At 33.7% G+C, this 20,345-nt stretch overlaps 1 protein-coding gene and 1 pseudogene across 4 annotated transcripts in view; one reads left to right on the top strand and one right to left on the bottom strand.

Annotated features, from left to right (window-relative positions):
* NOVA1 (NOVA alternative splicing regulator 1) overlaps positions 1-16,203 on the top strand; it is a 145,625-nt gene extending 129,422 nt beyond the window's left edge. For all 4 annotated transcript variants that reach the window (XM_077770499.1, XM_077770498.1, XM_077770497.1 and 1 more), the window contains one exon: positions 12,108-16,203. In XM_077770499.1, coding sequence (XP_077626625.1) covers positions 12,108-13,112 — 1,005 coding nt within the window. In that variant the 3' untranslated portion in view covers positions 13,113-16,203. The remainder of the gene's footprint in view (positions 1-12,107) is intronic.
* LOC144236796 (rRNA-processing protein FCF1 homolog pseudogene) lies at positions 2,824-3,424 on the bottom strand (annotated as a pseudogene).
* Positions 16,204-20,345: the final 4,142 nt, after the last annotated feature.

Raw genomic sequence — 20,345 nt, 5'->3', positions numbered from 1 at the left:
TGTAAGCTTGAGAAAGGAAAGATCTAACTCTTTTTATTTACTTTTATAAAATTTTATTAAAAAATTTTATAAAATCCACAAATCTGGAACAGTACCTGGAACACTCACTGAGTAAATGATTGTGCAGTGAGTACCAAGAAATGTACTAAAACTATTTTAAATATGTTTTTATTCTCTTTTTGCAGAATTTGTTTATTCAGCACTTAATTTAGAAGTAATTTCTATTTCCTTCTATTACACTGCTTTTTAAAATATTAAAATAAGACAAAGTTTACATGGTAGGGAGGAAAAAAAATCTCACCTGAAAATCAGTTTCTATTATTCCCTTCATTTCAGTTTTATCTTCCTATAATTTTGCACTATTTAATCCAGACTCTACATCCACATTTATAGATATTTTAGAATTTTGTGTTATTTTCCACATTATTTTATAATTTCATGTAGTGCCTGTACACTGTTCTGTGTATATGACATTTTCCATGCTCTGGGTTATTTCCCAGAAGGATCACAAAAGGAGAGATACCTCACAAAAGGTGAGACACTGATTTTAGCAGTTTAATGTTTTCTTGTTAAAGTTCCTTACTGTTCACTATTTAAAGAATTGTTTTTTCATTTACCTTCCCCTAAATTACCTTATCCATTTCTGTTGCTTTAAATAACTCTCACATTTCCTCTGATCACCAGACCTGTAGCCAGTCACCTACTTGTTATCATGACTTAGATGTCTGATGGGGATTTCAAACTTAAAATAGCCAAACTAGAATTCTTGATTCCCTCTATCCTTATTTTTCATCCCTTTTCACCATTCACTTCCATGAACACATCCCCTACTTTAATGTTCATAGCTATTTTTTACTTTTTAAGTTGATTTTACAGCCTTTAAAATATTAAATTAAAAGCATTAGTTTTCATATTAAGAACCCAAATACGTCAAGTACATTTTTTCACTAATTGGAATTAAGAACTCTTAATATATATCTTATATAAACTCTGAGTTTGTCTAAGAAGATATGGTTTAAAATAATAATAGTAATAATGATTTCTAAAAGATTTTTGATAATGACACCAGATATATGATGATGACTAATGGAAGTTCCAGAAATTTAACCTCATTTTAGTAAAATATGCATTAAGAAAACAATGCTGCAAGTGTTTTTCATTTGTAGATAATAGGCTGCCCTAAAATAGTTTATGACTTACAACTTTTATGGTTTCTTTATAATTATTTGACTTCTAGTATTTTTCTTTTTTGCATGATTATGTCTAGAGTGCATAGCATCTCAACATAACAGAATCATTTAAAGTACTTTTCTTTTCCTTGTTCTTACCTGTAAAAAAACGATTTTTCTCATTTTTCTTAAACCTAAGTGTATCCCTCTCTAGAATGTGATGTATCTTTAAAATTGGCAGCAGTCAGGGGCGCCTGGGTGGCTTAGTCGGTTAAGCGTCCGACTTTCGCTTAGGTCATGATCTCGCGGTTCGTGGGTTCGAGCCCCGCGTCGGGCTCTATGCTGACTGCCAGCTCAGAGCCTGGAGCCTATTTCGGAGTCTGTATCTCCCTCTCTCTCTGACCCTCCCCTGCTCACACTGTCTCTCTCTCTCTCCTAGAAATAAATAAAAATATTTTTTTAAAAAATTGGCAGCAGTCATCAAAAGAAAAAGAAAACAGAAGTTTGAATAATGCTTCAAGGGGCAAAGTGAAATAATGTATTAAGTAAAAATATAGTTAAGTTAAATTTTATTTGCCTTTAGAAATTTCTTGGGTTATCATTCAGTTTCTGTCTTCTTCCAAGGAGACACAAAAAAGAGATGTACTGTCTGTCATTGTCTCTCATATCATATATCCACAAGGGGAAATACAGTATGGCCCTTTGGAAGAAGATACAAAATGAAGTGTAAACTTAATTATTCTGAGGTAAAAATGTAATTGCTTGAACCAAAGCAAGGGATAGGAGGTAATTGCACCAGTTATGAATTGTGATTATGACTCCGTAGAAACTGTCCTTTGTCATTTCATCACATAATCAAGTAAATGCTAATACATTTGTGTTCTGGACTTTTAGAACCAATCTGACTATATTTTGATGGCTAAAATGGCCTAGCCACAAAACCTTAGTGGGTAAGGGGTAACAAACTATGAAATATCATAGGAAAAGCATAATACATCAATATATGCCTTTAAGAAAAGGCATATAGTGCGTATTTAATCATTTAATTCTTATAATGTTAGTGATTTTTGTCTCAAGCTTTCATTTAAATTTTAATTAACAGACAGTATAATATTAATTTTAGGTATACAGTATAGTGATTTCAGCACTTCCATACAACTTGCTTATCACAGCAAGTACAGTCCTTAATCCCCATCACCTATTTTACCTCTGGTAGCTATCAGTTTATTCTCTTTAAGAGTGTGTTTCTTGGTTTGCTTCCCTCTCCCCGCCCCCACCCCCGCTTTGCTTGTTTTGTTTCTTAATACATATGAGTGAAATCATATGGTATTTGTCTTTTTCTGACTTATTTCGCTTAGCGTAATACTCTCTAGTTCTGTCCATCTCATTGAGTAATATGTCATTGTACAGCTATACTACATCTTCTTTTGTGTGTGTGTGCAGTCATCTTATTTATAAAAAGATGCAGCAAAATTCAAAATGATACAAGATATCAATTTCAAAACAACATAAAAAAGTGAGTGTATTTAACCATATTCGGCTTATAAGATAGCAAATGGATAAGGAGAATAATTCATGCTATAACATATTGCTATATGAACTGGCAACAGAAAAAGTTGGTAAAGGAAAGCAGAAGAACTCTATATTTAGAGTGTTAGAACCGAGGGGCTCCATAATTATCTGGCATCTGCTCAGTGTTGTACCTTTGATTAGAAAAGTACATGATAGGAACTTCAGGGATCTTCAGGATCCTTCCTTTAAGGTCCTGGTCCACTGTGGCTACAATGTAGAACTTGTGCTGAGTTACTCTGTGTACTAAGCAGTCCTCTGCATAAGCTCCTTTGTGTGTGCATGGTTCTCATTCAAATCTTGGATCCTTGGCGATCCTTAGGGCCACTCAGTACTTTTGCCCCAATGTCTCAATTTTCAGACATTACAGTCAGTTATACAAGGGATACATTTGGCATACAGAACAGCCCATCATTGATTATACTAAGTCAAGTTTGGCTCTAATGGAAAAGTTGATAAAGTTGGTATCAATCAACCAGCCTGTGGGTAAGGTAGGCCCAGCTATGTGTTATATAATAACACAATAAGCAGGAAGGATGTTGGGGGACTGCTCTCTCCTTGAGTGCACTGGGATCTTTCTTTTCTTTTTAGGTTTCAATCTGTCCTTCTCTTTAAGCCTCTGATCTTGAAGACTAAAGCATTCACTTTATGGTGGCATACTGTCTTGCTTTCTTTTGCTTCCCCATGTTCATGCCACACCACTACCTCTTCTTTAGTCATTCATCAGTCGATGTAAACTTAGGTTGTTTTCATAATTTGGAAGACAATGTCTATTGTAGACAATGTTGCTATGAACATCAAGGTACATGTATCCCTTTGAATTAGTATTTTTGTATTCTTTGGGTAAATACCTAGTAGTGCAATTGCTGCAGTGTAGGATAGTTCTATTTTTAACTTCTTGAGGAACCTCCATACTGTTTTCCAGAGTGGCTGCACAAGTTTTCATTACCACCAACAGTGCCAAAGAATTCCCCTTTCTCCACTTCCTCACCAACACCTGTTGTTTCTTGTGTTGTTGATTTTGCCCATTCTGACCTGGTGTGAGGTGATCTTTTTTATTTTTTTAAGTTTATTTATTTTGAGAGAGAGAGAGAAAGGCAGAGAGCGAGGGAGAAAGAGAATCCCTAGCAGGCTCAGTGCTGTCAGCAAAGAGCCTGACATGGAGCTTGATCTCAGGAACCTGAGATGATCATCTGAGCCAAAATCATGAGATGCTTAGGGACGCTTGGGTGGCTTAGTCGGTTAAGCGTCTGGCTTTTGCTTAGGTCATGATCTCGCGGTTCGTGGGTTCAAGCCCCGCATCGGGCTCTGTGCTGACTGCCAGCTCAGAGCCTGGAGCCTGTTTCAGAGTCTGTGACTCCCTCTCTCTCTGACCCTCCCCTGCTCACACTGTCTCTCTCTCTCCTAGAAATAAATAAAACATTAAAAAAAATTTAAAATAAAAATAAATAAAAAACAAAATCATGAGATGCTTCACCAACTGAGCCCCCCAGGCACCCTGAGGTGGTATTTTATTGTAGTTTTGATTTGTATTTCCCTGATGACCACAGATGTGAGCATCTTTCCAGGTGTCTGTTGACCATCTGTGTGTCTTTGGAAAATTGTCTATTCGTCTTCTGCCCATTTTTAAAATTGGAATTTTTTGGGGGGTTGTTGAGTTTTATAATTTCTTTATGTATTTTATCAGATATGTCATTTGCAAATACCTTCTCCCATTCTGTAGTTTGCCTTTCAGTTTTGTTTGTTTCCCTTACCAAGCAAGGTATTTATTTTGATAAGGTCCCAATAGTTTATTTTTGCTTTTGCTTCCCTAGCCTCCAGAGACATAACTGGAAAGAAATTGTTACATCCAATGTCAAAGAGGTTACTGCCTGTGTTCTTCTATATACCTATACCAATTATATGGTTTCTTGTCTCACATTTAGGTCTTTAATGCATTTTTTAACTAATTTTTGTGTACGGTGTAAACCAGTGGTCCAGTTTCATTCTTTCATATGTCAACGTCCAATTTTCCCAACACCATTTGTATAAAGTACCAAAACTGAAACAGGAAGAAAATAGAAAACTTGAATAGACCAATAACCAGCAAAGAAATTGAATCAGTATAATAAAAAAAATTTTTTTAACTCCCAACAAACAAAAATCCAAGGCCAGATGGCTTCACAGGCAAAGTCTACCAACCATTTAAAGAAGAGTTGATACCTGTTCTCAAACTGTTCCAATAATAGAAAAGGAAGGAAAACTTCCAAATTCATTTTGTGAGGTCAGCATTGCTCTGATACCAAAACCAGATAAAAACTCCACTAGAAAAAGAAAACTACAGGCCAATATCTCTGATGAACAAAGATGCAAAAATCCTTAACAAAATACTTGCAAACAGAATCCAGCAATACATTAAAAAAATTATTTCACTGAGATCAAGTGCGATTTATTCCTGGGATGCAAGTGTGGTTCAGTATTCACAAATCAATCAATATAATACACCACATTAATAAAATAGAGGATAAGAACCATATGATCATTTCAACAGATGCAGAAAAAGCATTTGGCAAAGTACAACATCCATTCATAATGATAGTGGATTTTTAAGTGATCTTAAATCTATGAGTGTTACTGATTTCAGTAATTTTGTAAGATTAAAACATCTATGCATTTGTCTTTTTGTGTATTTCACTATGCTTGCAATATAATCTTTTAATTTCTTTTTACAGTCTTGAGGGGTTCTTTTGTTTTGTTTTTTTCTTTTTAACATTTATCATCCCATGAACTGATAGGGAATGAGTTCCAGCAGCTCAGGCTCCTTTCCATTGTTTCTCAAACAGTGTGATTCTCTAGGGGAGGCAGGGTGGCACTTCAGGTGAACCCAACTAACGTTCTCTTTGGCTACCTTCTTTTTCTTACTTCCCTTCCCACGCTGCAGGAAACTATCTCGGCTCTTTGAGTACTTAATATACTCAATAGGTACATGCATGAATTCTCTGGGCAAGAACCGTACTCTTGTTTTGTACAACAGTGCCAACAGCATGTGGGTAATGTTGTAGACTCTCCCACTTTTGCCATGGTAACATTAGTGGGACATTTCTCTTAGAACAGTGTCCATTTCCTTGATCTCCACAATATACCCTTTCTTATAGATTCACATGTATGTGGCCAAAGGAACAATTCTGTGTTTTCTAAAAGGCCTAGAAAATAGGTAGCGGGCACCTCTCCTCTTTCCCTTTGTGTTGGTCATTTTGGCAGATTACTAGAAGACCATGGTTCCAGCTGAAAGGATAATCTTTGAATTTTGGATTTTAGAGATGGTAGAGTTATTCTTGTTTTAAGAACCCAATGTCGTATTTTTACACACACACACACACACACACACCACACACACACACACACACACACACACAATGGCATGGCCATGATGGAATCTTTTAAATAGCTTATTATTTGTTTCTTATTAATCTATATTTTAATTTTTGGTTTATTTTTGAACAGTTATTCAGTTGATCATGTCATTTAAGTGCAAATAATAAATGCAAAACTAAATAAAATAATGGCCTTGCGGAAAATAAAATTTTGTAAGAGAGGTAAATATCTGTTGCATGCTAATATAAGCCAGCATAGAATAAGTAACATAATAAGAAATACAGAATAGTATTTAACATTTCTTTAGGGAACCAGGGTTGAGTTTACAAACTATATTGTATTTGAACTGCTCTTACAGGACATATAAGCTTTCAGGAGGCAGAAATGTGCATTTTCAGGTAAAGAACCATGTGGGGATATAGGTACATAACATTTCAGTCACTTGGGACAAATGAATAAACAATAAGAAAAAACATGGAAAAATAACTAAGAATTTGAAGGTAAAGTTTGGATTCAGCATGGCATCCCAGTTTTTAAAAGAAGCATTGCAGGGAGAGAGAAAATCAGCAGTACATAGCAGGATGTAGAGATCCAGGGAGCCAGAAAAGGCACAGATACCTCCTGGATTTGAAACCTGGTGTTGGCAGTGGTGAGGAAGAATGGGGGAAGACGTTTAAGAAAAGACAGCATGGTAGTTTATAATGATACTATGCATGTTTATGAAAACTGTCTTTCTTTTGATTTTATTATCAAAAGTGAGTAGATTAAACAGACTACCAGAGAATTAGAAGAGTTCCTTTTTTTTTCCCTGTTTGGATACTTTGTATTCATGTAGCAATCCTGTACATATTTTGTCAAAATCTATACTTTTCAAGAAGGCAGTTATTTATCTGTGTAAAATCTATAATCAAAAGAAAAGAGGTTTTCAATTTACTTTAGTCAGCAACTCAATATAGATCCCCAAATAACACATGCATCTTTATTGGACATTACTAAATGCTGCCTCAATAGCATATCTTGGTAATATCTTGGTAATGTCTTGACTTTTAAAGCATCAAGAGATACAACAAAATGTAGTATTTCTTTTAGATAGGCAGATAATATATGATATAATAAGAATGTAAAAACAGTTTCTAATATACTAGTTGGCTGGTTATAAATTATAGAAATCCAACTCAAAGTGACTTAAAAAAAAGGGAATTATATTGATCTGTGCAGACTTTAACATGGTTAGATTCAGATGCCAGAATGCTGTCAGAAATTTTCTCTCTCATTTTTGGAGTCTCCTTTTATCTAGGTTAACTTTATTTTCAGTCAGGTTTTTTCTCTTTCCATATGGTGACAAGATAGTTACTAGTAATGTCAGGCTTGTGCTCTACTAGATTAGAAGTACAAGTATCTCTATCCCAACAGTTTTTCCAAATTCTCAGGTTAAATCTTCCTGGATCATCCTGGGCCATTTTCCTAATCCCAAATCAGTACCTGCCAGAGGTGTGGGAATTTTGATGTGTCAGGCTCTGTTATGTTTCCACTGCTAGAGCATTGGAAAGTTGTCATCCTTACCTGAAGCACAGGTACAAAGAATGAGAGAGGATGTTTCCAAGGGAAAACTGGGATCTGTTGCCAGAAGAAGGAAGACCAGATGTTGGGTGAATGAGTGAGTGAATGAATGAATGAATGAATGAATGAGTGAATGAAAAGTATCCCCTATTGATAGTCATTTCTTTATAAATGGAAGTCCATGCATATGTAGTATATAATATGGCAGCCCTAAATAAAATAGTACTTGCTATTAATTGAGATACCTTAAATTATAATGGAGCTTATTTTGCATGTATATTAAAGTAAGGCTTTATGAAATAATTTTACTGCCATGATGATGAAATAGGACTACAGACACTCTTATTGCTTTCTAAGACCATAATGAGTTATAGTTATTATTTGGCAAAGGAGTAAATTTGTCTTAATATTTATTTTTAATCAGAAACATATCAACTTTAAAACCTACCTATTTAGTGTTTTTTATCTTTTCATAGGATTTCCATAGAGGTTCTTCTTTAGCTGCACATAGAGAAATCGTCATTTATTTACTTTTTTTTCCTGGAAAGCAGTTGATGCTAGTAAAATTAGTATAATTATATTGTTAATCTTATCTCATGTTTATTTGATAATACATAATTATAAGTCTAGGAATCAGGAAAATTTAAATAAAGATTTTTTCTTTAGAAACCATAATTGGGGCGCCTGGGTGGCTCAGTCGTTTAAGCAATCGGGATGGCTCAGTCAGTTAAGCATTCGACCATGATCTCCAGGTTCAACTGTGTCGGGCTCTTTGCTGACAGCTCAGAGCCTGGAGCCTGCTTCAGATTCTGTGTCTCCCTGTCTGTCTGCTCCTCCCCAACGTGTGCCTTCTCTCTCTCTCTAAAAAATAAACATTAAAAAAAAGATTTAGAAATAAGCATGCATATACATAGGTGAGTCAGTATGTTACAGATTTCACCAATAAAATAAAGCCATACATATAATTAAAATGTGCAATGGATCATCTTACTGGGGATGCAAATACTATCAATGCACAGACTTTTTCTTTGGTAAATGCTGTATTCCTGTATCTAAGAAGTAAGCGAGTAGACCATCTTACATAATTTTCCACCCTCCTTTTCTCTTCCTTACCCCAGCCAGTATTCAGTTCTCCACTATCTCCAGGCTTCCACACTAGTGCCTCACTTCTTGGCTCTGATGTGACACATAAAATAGAACACTACTTTTCTGAAACATTATGCAAATGGATTAATTTTTCCTTTTGTCTCAATTTCTCCATTTCAAAGAGTTGTTCTTGTTAGTGTCCATATTAGTTTAAGTATGCAAATAGATACATAAACGTTTTTTAATTCTTCATGAAAAAAGTGTAAATATGAGAAGTTTTAAATTTTTTAAAAAGATTCCACATATCTTTTTAAAATTTTATTTATTTATTTATTTTGAGAGAAAGAGTGAGCAAATAGGGGAGGGGCAGAGAGAGAGGGAGAGAAGGAGAATCCCAAACAGGGAGCCCCATTTTGACCTTGAACTTATGAACTGTGAGGCCATGATCTGAGCCAAAACCAAGANACATGTTCCCTTGGCTAGTATATTCAGTGTTTGTATTTTTTTAATTTGGAATTTAATAACTTTTTATATTTATATTTTATTTTATTTTTTAATTTAATTTCTAAGATCAGTAATCTTATGCAGAATTATTACTATCTAAAGTTAAGAAGTGCTACCACAAATATTAATATGTAATCATTAATATTTTCTCTTAAATCCTAACACAACTCTATTAAGTTATATTGGACAATGTAAGTTCTACCAGCAAAATTTGGAGACCACATCCCTATTTGATAAAATAGCAATTAAGGCTGACAGTATTTTATATAAGATTATTTCAAATAGTTAAAATAAAATCCAGGGAATAGTACTTATTACATAAAGATGACTCTGTGTGTGTGTGTGTGTGTGTGTGTGTGGTCTGACAGTAATTTGTACTAGAAGGACATCTTTAATAATAAAGATAGATGTCATGGTATCATTTTTCAGTTTACAAAGAGACAGATTGTTATGCCACATGTTTACTTTTTGAAAAGTTTACACACCATTTCCGAACTATACATTATTTCAGAATCTTTATATATTGGAAAGAAAGAAAAATGACTAAGGGGACAAATTAAAAAAAAAAGAAAGGACAGACTAATATGCAGTAATGGAAGTACTGTGCACACATTTGAAAGTTCTTTTGGAAGAATAGAATAGTAAATATAGTGGGAGACTGGTGAACTGGTGTGCAGTGTAGTAGAAGTTAATACTACCTTCCCACATCTCATAGAAGTTTAAGGTGATTTTTAAATTTATATATTTCATTACTCTTTATTGACAGTCTGTAAGACAGTTCCCATAGTTAACCTTTCATTTGCTCTTCTCTTCCTGGGTTATATTCATGCAGGTAATTATTACATTCAGCAAAACAATAGTGAGATTAGAATTTTAAATAATTGAATAACAGCCCTTTTGAAGTTTTGGTTAATATATTTTTCTTTGTAAAAATGATGTTAAAACATAAAAATTATGTTAAAACACTATAGTTTGCCAGTAGATAAATGTTTTCAACTATATAAAAGTGTTCTGATTTTGAAAAGAGGTATTTATTTATAAAATATCATATTTAACCTTCAGATATTTAAACCCTTAAAAGTACATTTTCTCAATACTTCATGTGCACAGGATAAAATAGAAGGGTGATTCTAATTCATCTTTATAATTAGTGTAAGAAGTTAATCATGGTTTAACTTTCTAATTATAACACTTTAACATACTACAGCATTTCAGCAAATAATTTTCTATAAAAAAGGACTGTGAGCAAAATTAACAGATTAACATGTTTTAAAAAATTATTTCTTAGTCTACTTCTTGAAACCCAATGCACTTATTAATCAGGGATATGAAGGATATATTTGATATTCCTAAGAAATGTTTCTAGGCAATTTAGGTTGTTTCAATTTAAAATGAAATTATTTTATAGACAAATTGGAATGAAACAAAATCCTGTTCCTATCAATTACATGTATGGAAAAGAAAAGTTGTGTGTGTATGCACATGTGTGTTAACACATGTAAACGTTTATGAGATGACCCAATCTAGAATTTGAATCTATAATTTCACTGCCTGCTACCTTCAAGAGCAAAATTGCCAGAAATGTATGGCTTTTATTTTTTAAAGAGAGCATGGCAATACTTGCTATAAACTAGCTGGTGAAATATTTCAAAGACTATCTCAACTAATTCCTGTTCATTTTTCAAGAAGTTATTTCAGCCTGCCGATTTTAATATCTAGAACAGGAAGGCGGTTATTTCAGGGCTTTGTCCGTGACACACGGCACTTACAGTTACTGACCTACCCAGTGAGTCATAGAACAGTGCCATGGACATCTTTGTGCCACCAAAATAAAAATTTCAATATTTATATTTCAATCTTAGGGGTTATGCAAAATACCCTACTGATTTTATACTTTCTATAAGAGTATTTGATTGTAATTAAATAAATCAAAATAGGCTGGGTTTCGTGGGTGGATGTTTCAATACAAATTAGCTAAAATGCCTGTACTTCGTATGGTCACATAGGATCACTGTAAGTATTCATGTGACTCCAGTAATTTTTCAGTCACCGTTGATAATCTGTTTGTAAGCCCTGCTTTTTAAAATGTACCTATGAGTGCCAGAAAGAAAAGTAACTAGTTAAAATATCCATTTTACAAATTTAAGTAGGACAGCCAGGTAATATTCTCAAATAGCGTTCACCTACTTAAAAGTGATTGAAATTTTTACATTATTTAGAAATATTTATTATTTTTATAGTTACATGTTGTGTATCAGTTTAGATGAAAAATCAGGATACTGCTAGTAATAATTTTATTGTTCTCAGAAAATATTAGTCGTGAAACAAGTAGAGTTTGAATGACACAAAAATTACTAGGTAATAAGGAACGTGAACCTAATTTTTTGAACGGGCTCAAGCTAGAACGTTACTACTTTTATCTTTACTAACTCTTTATCCTGCACTCTTTGTTTTTATACGTTTTAGACCAAAGATATTCTTAAAGCTACAGTAGATGAAGAATATCAACAGTATTTTTATCTTGGAGCTATATAAAAATGTTACCATTGATGTATAGTTATGATACCCTCTTTTTAAAACATACTGATTTCTTATAAGTTGTACTACAAAGTGCACAAATCTCAAGGAAAATTTGGTTTAATAATTCTAAACTGAAAATTGCTTTTTCCTTTAAAAATTCTGATTTTACAAGATAATTGTATTAAAGTGTGATAAGTCACTTTAGAAGTTGTGCTATTTCTCTTTCATAAATTGTGTTTAAATTAATTTTCAACTTATTATTTTACTTTTGCTAGGATAGCAAAGTAATATGATGTATATGCGCAAAACAGAAGTATTATTTATACGTATTTTTTTTAATTACAGGTAAAGATTATAGTTCCCAACAGCACAGCAGGTCTCATAATAGGGAAGGGAGGTGCTACTGTGAAGGCTATAATGGAGCAGTCAGGGGCTTGGGTGCAGCTTTCCCAGAAACCTGATGGGATCAACTTGCAAGAGAGGGTTGTCACTGTGAGTGGAGAACCTGAACAAAACCGAAAAGCTGTTGAACTTATCATCCAGAAGATACAAGAGGATCCACAGAGTGGCAGCTGTCTCAATATCAGTTATGCCAATGTTACAGGTCCAGTGGCAAATTCCAACCCAACCGGATCTCCTTATGCAAACACTGCTGAAGTGTTACCAACCGCTGCAGCAGCCGCAGGGCTATTAGGACATGCTAACCTTGCTGGCGTTGCAGCCTTTCCAGCAGTTTTATCTGGCTTCACGGGCAATGACCTGGTGGCCATCACCTCTGCACTTAATACTTTAGCCAGCTACGGATATAATCTCAACACATTAGGTTTAGGTCTCAGTCAAGCAGCAGCAACAGGGGCCTTGGCTGCAGCAGCTGCCAGTGCCAACCCAGCAGCAGCAGCAGCCAATTTGTTGGCCACCTATGCCAGTGAAGCCTCAGCCAGTGGCAGCACAGCTGGTGGTACGGCGGGGACATTTGCATTAGGTAGCCTGGCTGCTGCTACTGCTGCAACCAATGGATATTTTGGAGCTGCTTCTCCCCTAGCTGCCAGTGCCATTCTAGGAACAGAAAAATCCACAGATGGATCAAAGGATGTAGTTGAAATAGCAGTGCCAGAAAACTTAGTTGGTGCAATACTTGGCAAAGGAGGGAAAACATTAGTGGAATACCAGGAGTTGACTGGTGCAAGGATACAGATCTCCAAAAAAGGAGAATTCGTACCTGGCACAAGGAATCGGAAGGTAACCATTACTGGAACACCAGCTGCAACACAGGCTGCTCAGTATTTAATTACACAAAGGATCACATATGAGCAAGGAGTTCGGGCTGCCAATCCTCAGAAAGTGGGTTGAGTGCCCCAATTATATACCAGATTGTTTTAACCCCTCCTTTACCCCATTTTCAAGAAGGATGTACTGTACTTTGCAGAAGTGAAGTTTTTCTGTTATTAATATATAATTATGCAAATGAATGCGACTATGTTGACAATGTGTATATGTAAATAATATGTGTTTTACCAGATGTTTCATAGAAAGAATTTTTTCTTGATCTGTTTTGTTCTCTATACTTTGCTTGTGTATATTTGTCAGAGGTGTTTCTAGTGTAAGATTTAAGCCTGCCATTTTACCAGCATTATTGTAGTTTAATGATTGAATGTAGACAGGGATATGCGTATAGTTTTCAGTATTAGTTCTAGATAACACTAAATTAACTACTGTTAGGTTGAGTATGGTGGGGTCAGTGACCTAAAATGGAGTGAGGCCAAAGCACTGTCATGTAAGTCTTACTTCCTGCTTAGGGCACAGTGAAGTAGGAAACAATATTTTGAAAATAAGTTTTAAATTTAAAATGATCAAAAAGCAATATAGTTGCATAAAAGCACTGTAAAATATTTAAAAGGTTAAAACTGTGGAAAATTATATTGGTAAGTTTACAGATCAATAAAAGCACCTGTTCTCCATCTGAACTAGACAATGGAAATAATGCTGCATGCTGGCCATGGCCCATTCTTCATCATTTGTAAGTTCAACAAAAGTTCTCACATGGAGTCCCACCTCTTCAGAGGTTTGTACATTTGTTTTTAAGCACTGAATTCACTACTGATCCCATCGCCTGGCCAGTAGAACAGTCATTACTCCATTAACATCCTCACTGTTTAGACACATAACTGTGGTACAGTGTATTGGAAATTTTATAAACAAAAGTGAAAGTGCCAACAAATTATTGATAGCTGATAATGTTTCATTATCTGCAACTGCTTGATAAGTATGTTGCATTTTAAGAGCTTATAATTGTGTATAATTTGTTAACACTAGAAACCTATTAGTATTGTGAATGTAGATTTTACTGTGAAGCTATCTGTGATTTAGCTGTTTGCTCCCATGATGGAGTCTTTGCAGCATGGCGCTAGCAGCCAATGCAGTTTCTAATACTCGGTAATTTGCATGTTTTGTGGAGCATTTTTATGTCACCAACCAGACAGTATTTCCTGCATGCTTATTTAGAAGAGGCAGTTTATCTTGAGAGGTAGTGTGATCTACCTTTGTCAGGCTTTTTGACAGGTCATTTCAAAGTAAGCCTTTGTTCCCAAGACCCAACAACTGTCACCCTCTTCTGTACCTCTCCTGAGTGCCAACTGTCCAGGCCATTTGACACACCATCTGTTAACCTCTGAGTTTGCCCACTCAAGGCCACTCATAGGGGCATTCATCCCCAAGCACCTCCTCATGCTGTGCATGCAGTCTTAAATTCAATGGACAAAAATAAAATGCTGGCTACCTCTGGATCATCTGGCTGAGCAACTGAATTACAAAAGAGAATTACTTCCATCTCAACTTCAACCCATTGATTACGTCCATCCTAGCAAGCTAAATGGCATCCCAGCTGCTCCTTTCTGTGCAACCAATTAAAGAACAATGAGTGTGATGCTCCATGTCTGAATTTCGTCCAGCCTCTCTCTGAACTGTGATCTTTGTCCTCATGAACTTTCCCTTTTGTTCATTGAACTATATGGACTCTTCATTTCATATTGATTTACTGTGCAATTTACTTTCGGACATTGAGAACTTGAAATTATTTCCTGATCCCTTCCCCTTCCACTATTAATAATTCATTTCTGTCAAACTGTAAGAGTAGATTCATTTTTTTTTAGTTTTTTTAACATTGGACTGTTATTTCATTTTAGAGTTCTCTATCTCTAAATATTTATTTAGAGAATGATTTTAAAAGGGAATGATATGCTTGTTTAAATGAAAGAGAAAAGCTGTAGTAAACTGTGTTAATTGGTAATGACTATTTATCGTCGATACTCTGTAGCTGTGTAAGTTTTGACAAATAGTGTATCTCGTGGAATCAGTGGTTAGCATTGCCGCTATTATATTTACTCATTTTATCATTATAAATGTGCTTAGTTCATCATGTAGCATCACTTGTCTCCCGTCTCATTTTTTCCTTGCATGTCACAAGTCTCAGATCATTTATAATACATTAACAGTAAATAATATCTATGTAAATTTCTTTCACCATGCTGTCTCAGAGTCAGCAGTGAACAAAGGCAAAGATTGGGGCCCCACTCAGTTGAAAAAGAGAAAGGAAGTGATCTAGGATGTGTATTAGAAGCATTTCAAATGTTGGGTCTTTAAAATGTTTTGTTCAGTCTTAGCAAATCTTCAACCTTTTATTTCAAAATTCCAGTAGTCCACTGTGGAGCCCATGCATTTCATCTGGAATTTAATGTTACTTTGAAGCCAAACCATTTAAACAATTATGTGTATTTTATTAGCTAGTATTGCTGAAAATGCACTCAGTTCAATTTCAATTGTATATGGGAATTATAAACTTTTGCTAGTTGGCATGGTTATATGTTAGTTAAAACTGAAAGCTAAATTGAAGATATTTACATTTTAATTTATGGTAACAGATAAGGGTTTGTGTGCATTATGTGTAAATCAGCTTCATGCTGTCTAAAATCTTATTCTCTGAAATTTATAGACCATGTAGAATTGATTTGTGATGTGATGCTTTAATTTACTGCAAGAAAATTAGTATGGCTTCAAACTGCCACAGGTAGGCATGTAACAATGGCTGTTCAGCTATACTGATCCAAAATGGAGAAAACTGATGATACAAGGGCCAAACATCTTATGAAATGCAACTATTTATAGACTTGTTTTGCTATAGGGAGGCTGGTGAACATGCTGAATACGAATTACCTCAGTTCTGCAGCTTTCTATGTCTTTTTAATGCATTCTGTTTCAGGGTCACTTTCAATCAATATTTCATTTACTTACTGAGATTGAATGGGCGCTCTGAGACACAGTGTGCTGTTTATCATACAGATTGGACACCTCATTCTAGATCCAAGATCTTTTCCTCAACACTGGGAGCTGTCCTTTCAGCACCACAAAATTACTGCTTGAAGTTGCATTGCAGTTTTTTTTTTTTCCTTTATCACTGGGAGCTTTTCTTTCAGCACCACAACATTGCACCTAGACTTTTTAAACGGCTGCCTTCCTCTTTGCACTGAAGACCAATTTCGTCTGCACTTCCAGTTATTGCTATTACCTGTAGGACTTTCAATCCTACTTCACCTCACCCACCCCACTCCTGAAACAGTTAAATGTATCTATTTCTGTGGAAGTCATTTTCTCATTGAATGATCAGAAACAAAGATAAATTCTAACCTGTAACGGCTCATTTCGACTCATTGCTTACAATAGATCTAAGCTCTTTTTTCTGCTTATTCGACTCCTTCCAGCTTCCCATCACATCTGTAACAAACTTTTAAAATTATATTGCCACACCACCATGCACAGCCTACCTGCACAGTAGAGATAGATTATTCCATCGTATTCAGATGGTTAACAGAGGTTAGCAAGTCCTGTATTATATATTTATATCGCTTTCTAAGAAAGTGCATATTAATGTTTACTTTAAGAATGTGTAAATGGTGCTATCAAGAATCTGATAAATTTTATCCCAGTTTTTTGTGTACCACTTCTAATGTATGAGATTTATTTTTCTATTGGAAAAAATAAACAGTATGAAAGCATTAAATTGGTAGATTTTAGTAATTTAACAATGAATGGAATCCCTATGTAACAGGCCCTATCTTTCCTTGGAAATTTTAATGGTGGTAATAGGTTTCAACAAAGGTACTGATAATCACATTTTTTTAATCCATTCTTATATTACATTCTTAATTCACATGCTGATTCCTCACTGAGTCCTTAAGTAAATTTTACTTACTGTAAGTCCTCTCCAAGAAGGGAATTTTTGCTTTCCAAGGCAGCAATTGAAAAGAGATGAAAATATAATTTAATACTATTTACATCACAGACACGATTTGAGACCAGTTACTCTGTTAGTAGGAGAAATTCATCACTCATTAAATACAGGGCAAGCATGGCTATCCATAATAATTTTGGGTGCAATGCAGTCTTAGACATTTAATGTACACATTTTATTTAAATGATGCAAACAGCCATATGAAATTGCACATGATTAGAAAGCAGAATGAACTCATTTTGCCTCCTGCTTGGTTTCTCATAAACATGAATACATAATATTGTTATGCACTGTTGTTCATAGATGTCTTATTACATAAAGGGTAAGTATCATATTACTTTAACAGATTATTTTTGGATTTCTGCATGTTATTTTTTGTTTCATCAGATATGTGCCCCAATAAAATAACATTTTTTCCAAAAAAATGAAAGTATTAGAAAACTTGTCATGTTAATTTTGAAAAAAATGAAGTGTAGTACATATTACTAGATAGGATGTCATTCCACTGGTCTATATATTAAAAAAAAAACTGTTCTTGAAAATTGAAGCATTACCTTGTGTAATTAATAAAGTAATCAAATCAGATTTGTAAATAAAATATTGTTTAAATCTAAAGTATTCAATATTTTGATTAGATTATTTTTTTAAGGAAAAATATTTAACGTGTATGTGCCGAATTTTTTTTTAAATAGTTTTTTATAATTGCAATGGAAGGGCAATTGTCTCATTACAAGTGGTACAGAAGCCAATACTTGGGTTACCATAGATATATAAACAATTAAAAACTGTGGAACAAGTTTTAAGCTCATTTTGGAAAAAAAAACAGTTCTGTAGAAATGCATATTTGTATTTGTTTCTCTAATAAATCTGCAAATAGCTTTAAACACAAATTAGTTTTAATTATTTAAATTATGAGTTCTTTTAAGTAACTTAACATCTGTTTTGCCTTACATTTGTGAAAACATTGTTTCATGGAAATTAATAGAGGCTTATTGTGAAAATCAAGGTAGGTCTGCATTTATTTGAAAAGGCCAGGAATTTAGCCTTCAAGTATGTTTACCTCTATGAAATAATTAAAGAATTTTTACAAAATGCTACACTTCTCAACCTCTCCCCAATCACATCAGTTTGGCCACTGCCCCAAACAGTTAAAGGCAAATTTGTATCAGCTTTAATTCACTATCAAAGAAATGCACAAAAAATAAGTGAAATCACATGTTCAAATGATTGTTAATAAAAAGATTATTTGATATAAATAACTGACTTCTTTATATATAGCAAGGAAGAAATTTGGACTCATCTGAACCACAGTGCCTTGATCTTCTTTAATGTGATAAACACATTATGATTGAAATTGTATAAAATACACGTATTTCCCTTGAATTGTGACTTTATAATAATTTATGTTGAAAATGTTTTAGGGTAAAATAGTCTCTATTCCTGTTACTAAATAATGTACACTCCCCATTTTATAGAAACCACCTTGTAGATGAAAAATATACTAAATACATACATATGTAATTTTTAATTTTCCTTCTGCTTAAACAGAAATGCTAAGCTTTTGATTAAGGACTCAATTGAGTATTCCAATCCTGTTGAACTACAAAAACCATTCAAATTATAATGAAGTCTTTGGCTTTACCAATTTAATTTTATTAGGAAAATGTTTTGGAAGATCTGGCTTATAAAAACTTAAAGCATTTTCTAAGATAGTCATTCATTCATTGCCTTATCCAATTTTATAGCTTTTGATCAAAAACAAAAATAGTGTTTCTGTCAATATTTAAGATGATGAGTACTTTTTTCTTGAAAGGAATTATTGTAACCCAAATTTCAAAATAATGACTTCTCAAAACTCCACACTTTTAATATAATATCATTTTTTAAATGCTGACATATATCAAGTCTTTAGTAGATCAAAGGAATGTATTATTAATATTTCAATATATTTATCAAAACATCTTGGATAGATTTTATTATTTTAGGTTATTTACATATTTTACATTGCCAATATTAGGATCTAAATGCTGTAAAAAGCTAAGTTTACAGTAAGACTATATACTTATAATGTAGTGAGACCAATCCATGCTGAAATTGTATTATAAAATAAACCATCACTTTTGGGCTTAAAGTGTGGGCAAGAATCTAATTGTAATTTAAAAAAATCTTAGCAGGGTACAAATTAATACCTCATTTTAAAACAGAAAAAGAAATAATTTTGAATCTAATAAGTCAAAGCCTAGTCATATTTTCCAAAATATCTTAGAATAAAAAGTAAAAACCTTCCCCAGTCAATTATGTACAGGAGTTTTGTGGGGTTCAAGTCCTTAGTAAAAAGTATTAATAAATTCACCACTTAGGTAAAACAACCCTTAGAAGTTTTTAACATTTGTATCTTAACATCAAGATTATATGTAGTGTTTTTGGTTTTGAGGGTTTTTTTGTTTTTTTTTTGTTTTTTGGCGGGGTGGCGAGAGCATGTTTACAAACAGATAATACAGGCAATTGTCAGGACTATTAGCATTCAAGTTACTTGTTCTATAAAAAGTTATTTGGAAGGCTAAATTCTGTTAGTTTCAATGAGATTTTCCCATTGCTTTGCCATTAGAGAGAAAGCCTGTGAGATTGAACTTCCTCTGAAGTTTGACTTCATGAATTTTAGAAAATGTCACTTCTATATACACTACAAAGGCTTAATCTAAATTAGAGAACTTTATAAAATTCATTTCTTATATTCAAACTCATGAAACATTTTACATGTTCTAGCAGATAGCAAAATAAAACTATTGTTCATTGTCTTAAGAACATGCTTGTAATTTCAAAGCTTTGAATAATCACTGATGTGGTTATTTCTGAACGTAAAAATTCAGTGAAAATTTAAAACCTTTTCTTTAGGACTTTCTTTAAACATTTCCTTGTTATTTGTCCTACTTAGGAACTACTTCATTTAAGATTATTTAATTGAATATCTTTAAAAAATTATACTTATCACTTATTTGGCATCCCGATTTGTTTTAATTTTATGCATTAACTTTTACACTTTAGAATAGTTTTCCCTAGATATTAAAGATACTTAAAAGTTGGATAGATGATTATAGTGATGCCCATTTTTAAACTTTCTGAGGAGAATAGTAAATACTGATGGATCCAGTCATCGTCAGTATGCTAAAATAAATATCTTCAGTACAATCATTGAATCTGTTAGGCATTACTTTTCATGTGGATTTTTTCATTGTGAATGAAATCAGGTATTCTAAATACATAGCTCAGACAAAAATAGGGAGAAAGAAGGCAAAGCA

The sequence above is a fragment of the Crocuta crocuta genome, unplaced genomic scaffold, assembly GCF_008692635.1.
Source record: "Crocuta crocuta isolate KB4526 unplaced genomic scaffold, BGI_CrCroc_1.0 scaffold175, whole genome shotgun sequence".
NCBI classification, from domain to species: domain Eukaryota; kingdom Metazoa; phylum Chordata; class Mammalia; order Carnivora; family Hyaenidae; genus Crocuta; species Crocuta crocuta.
Note: the sequence above shows the minus strand (reverse complement) of the source record. Positions and strands in the feature narration are given on the sequence as shown.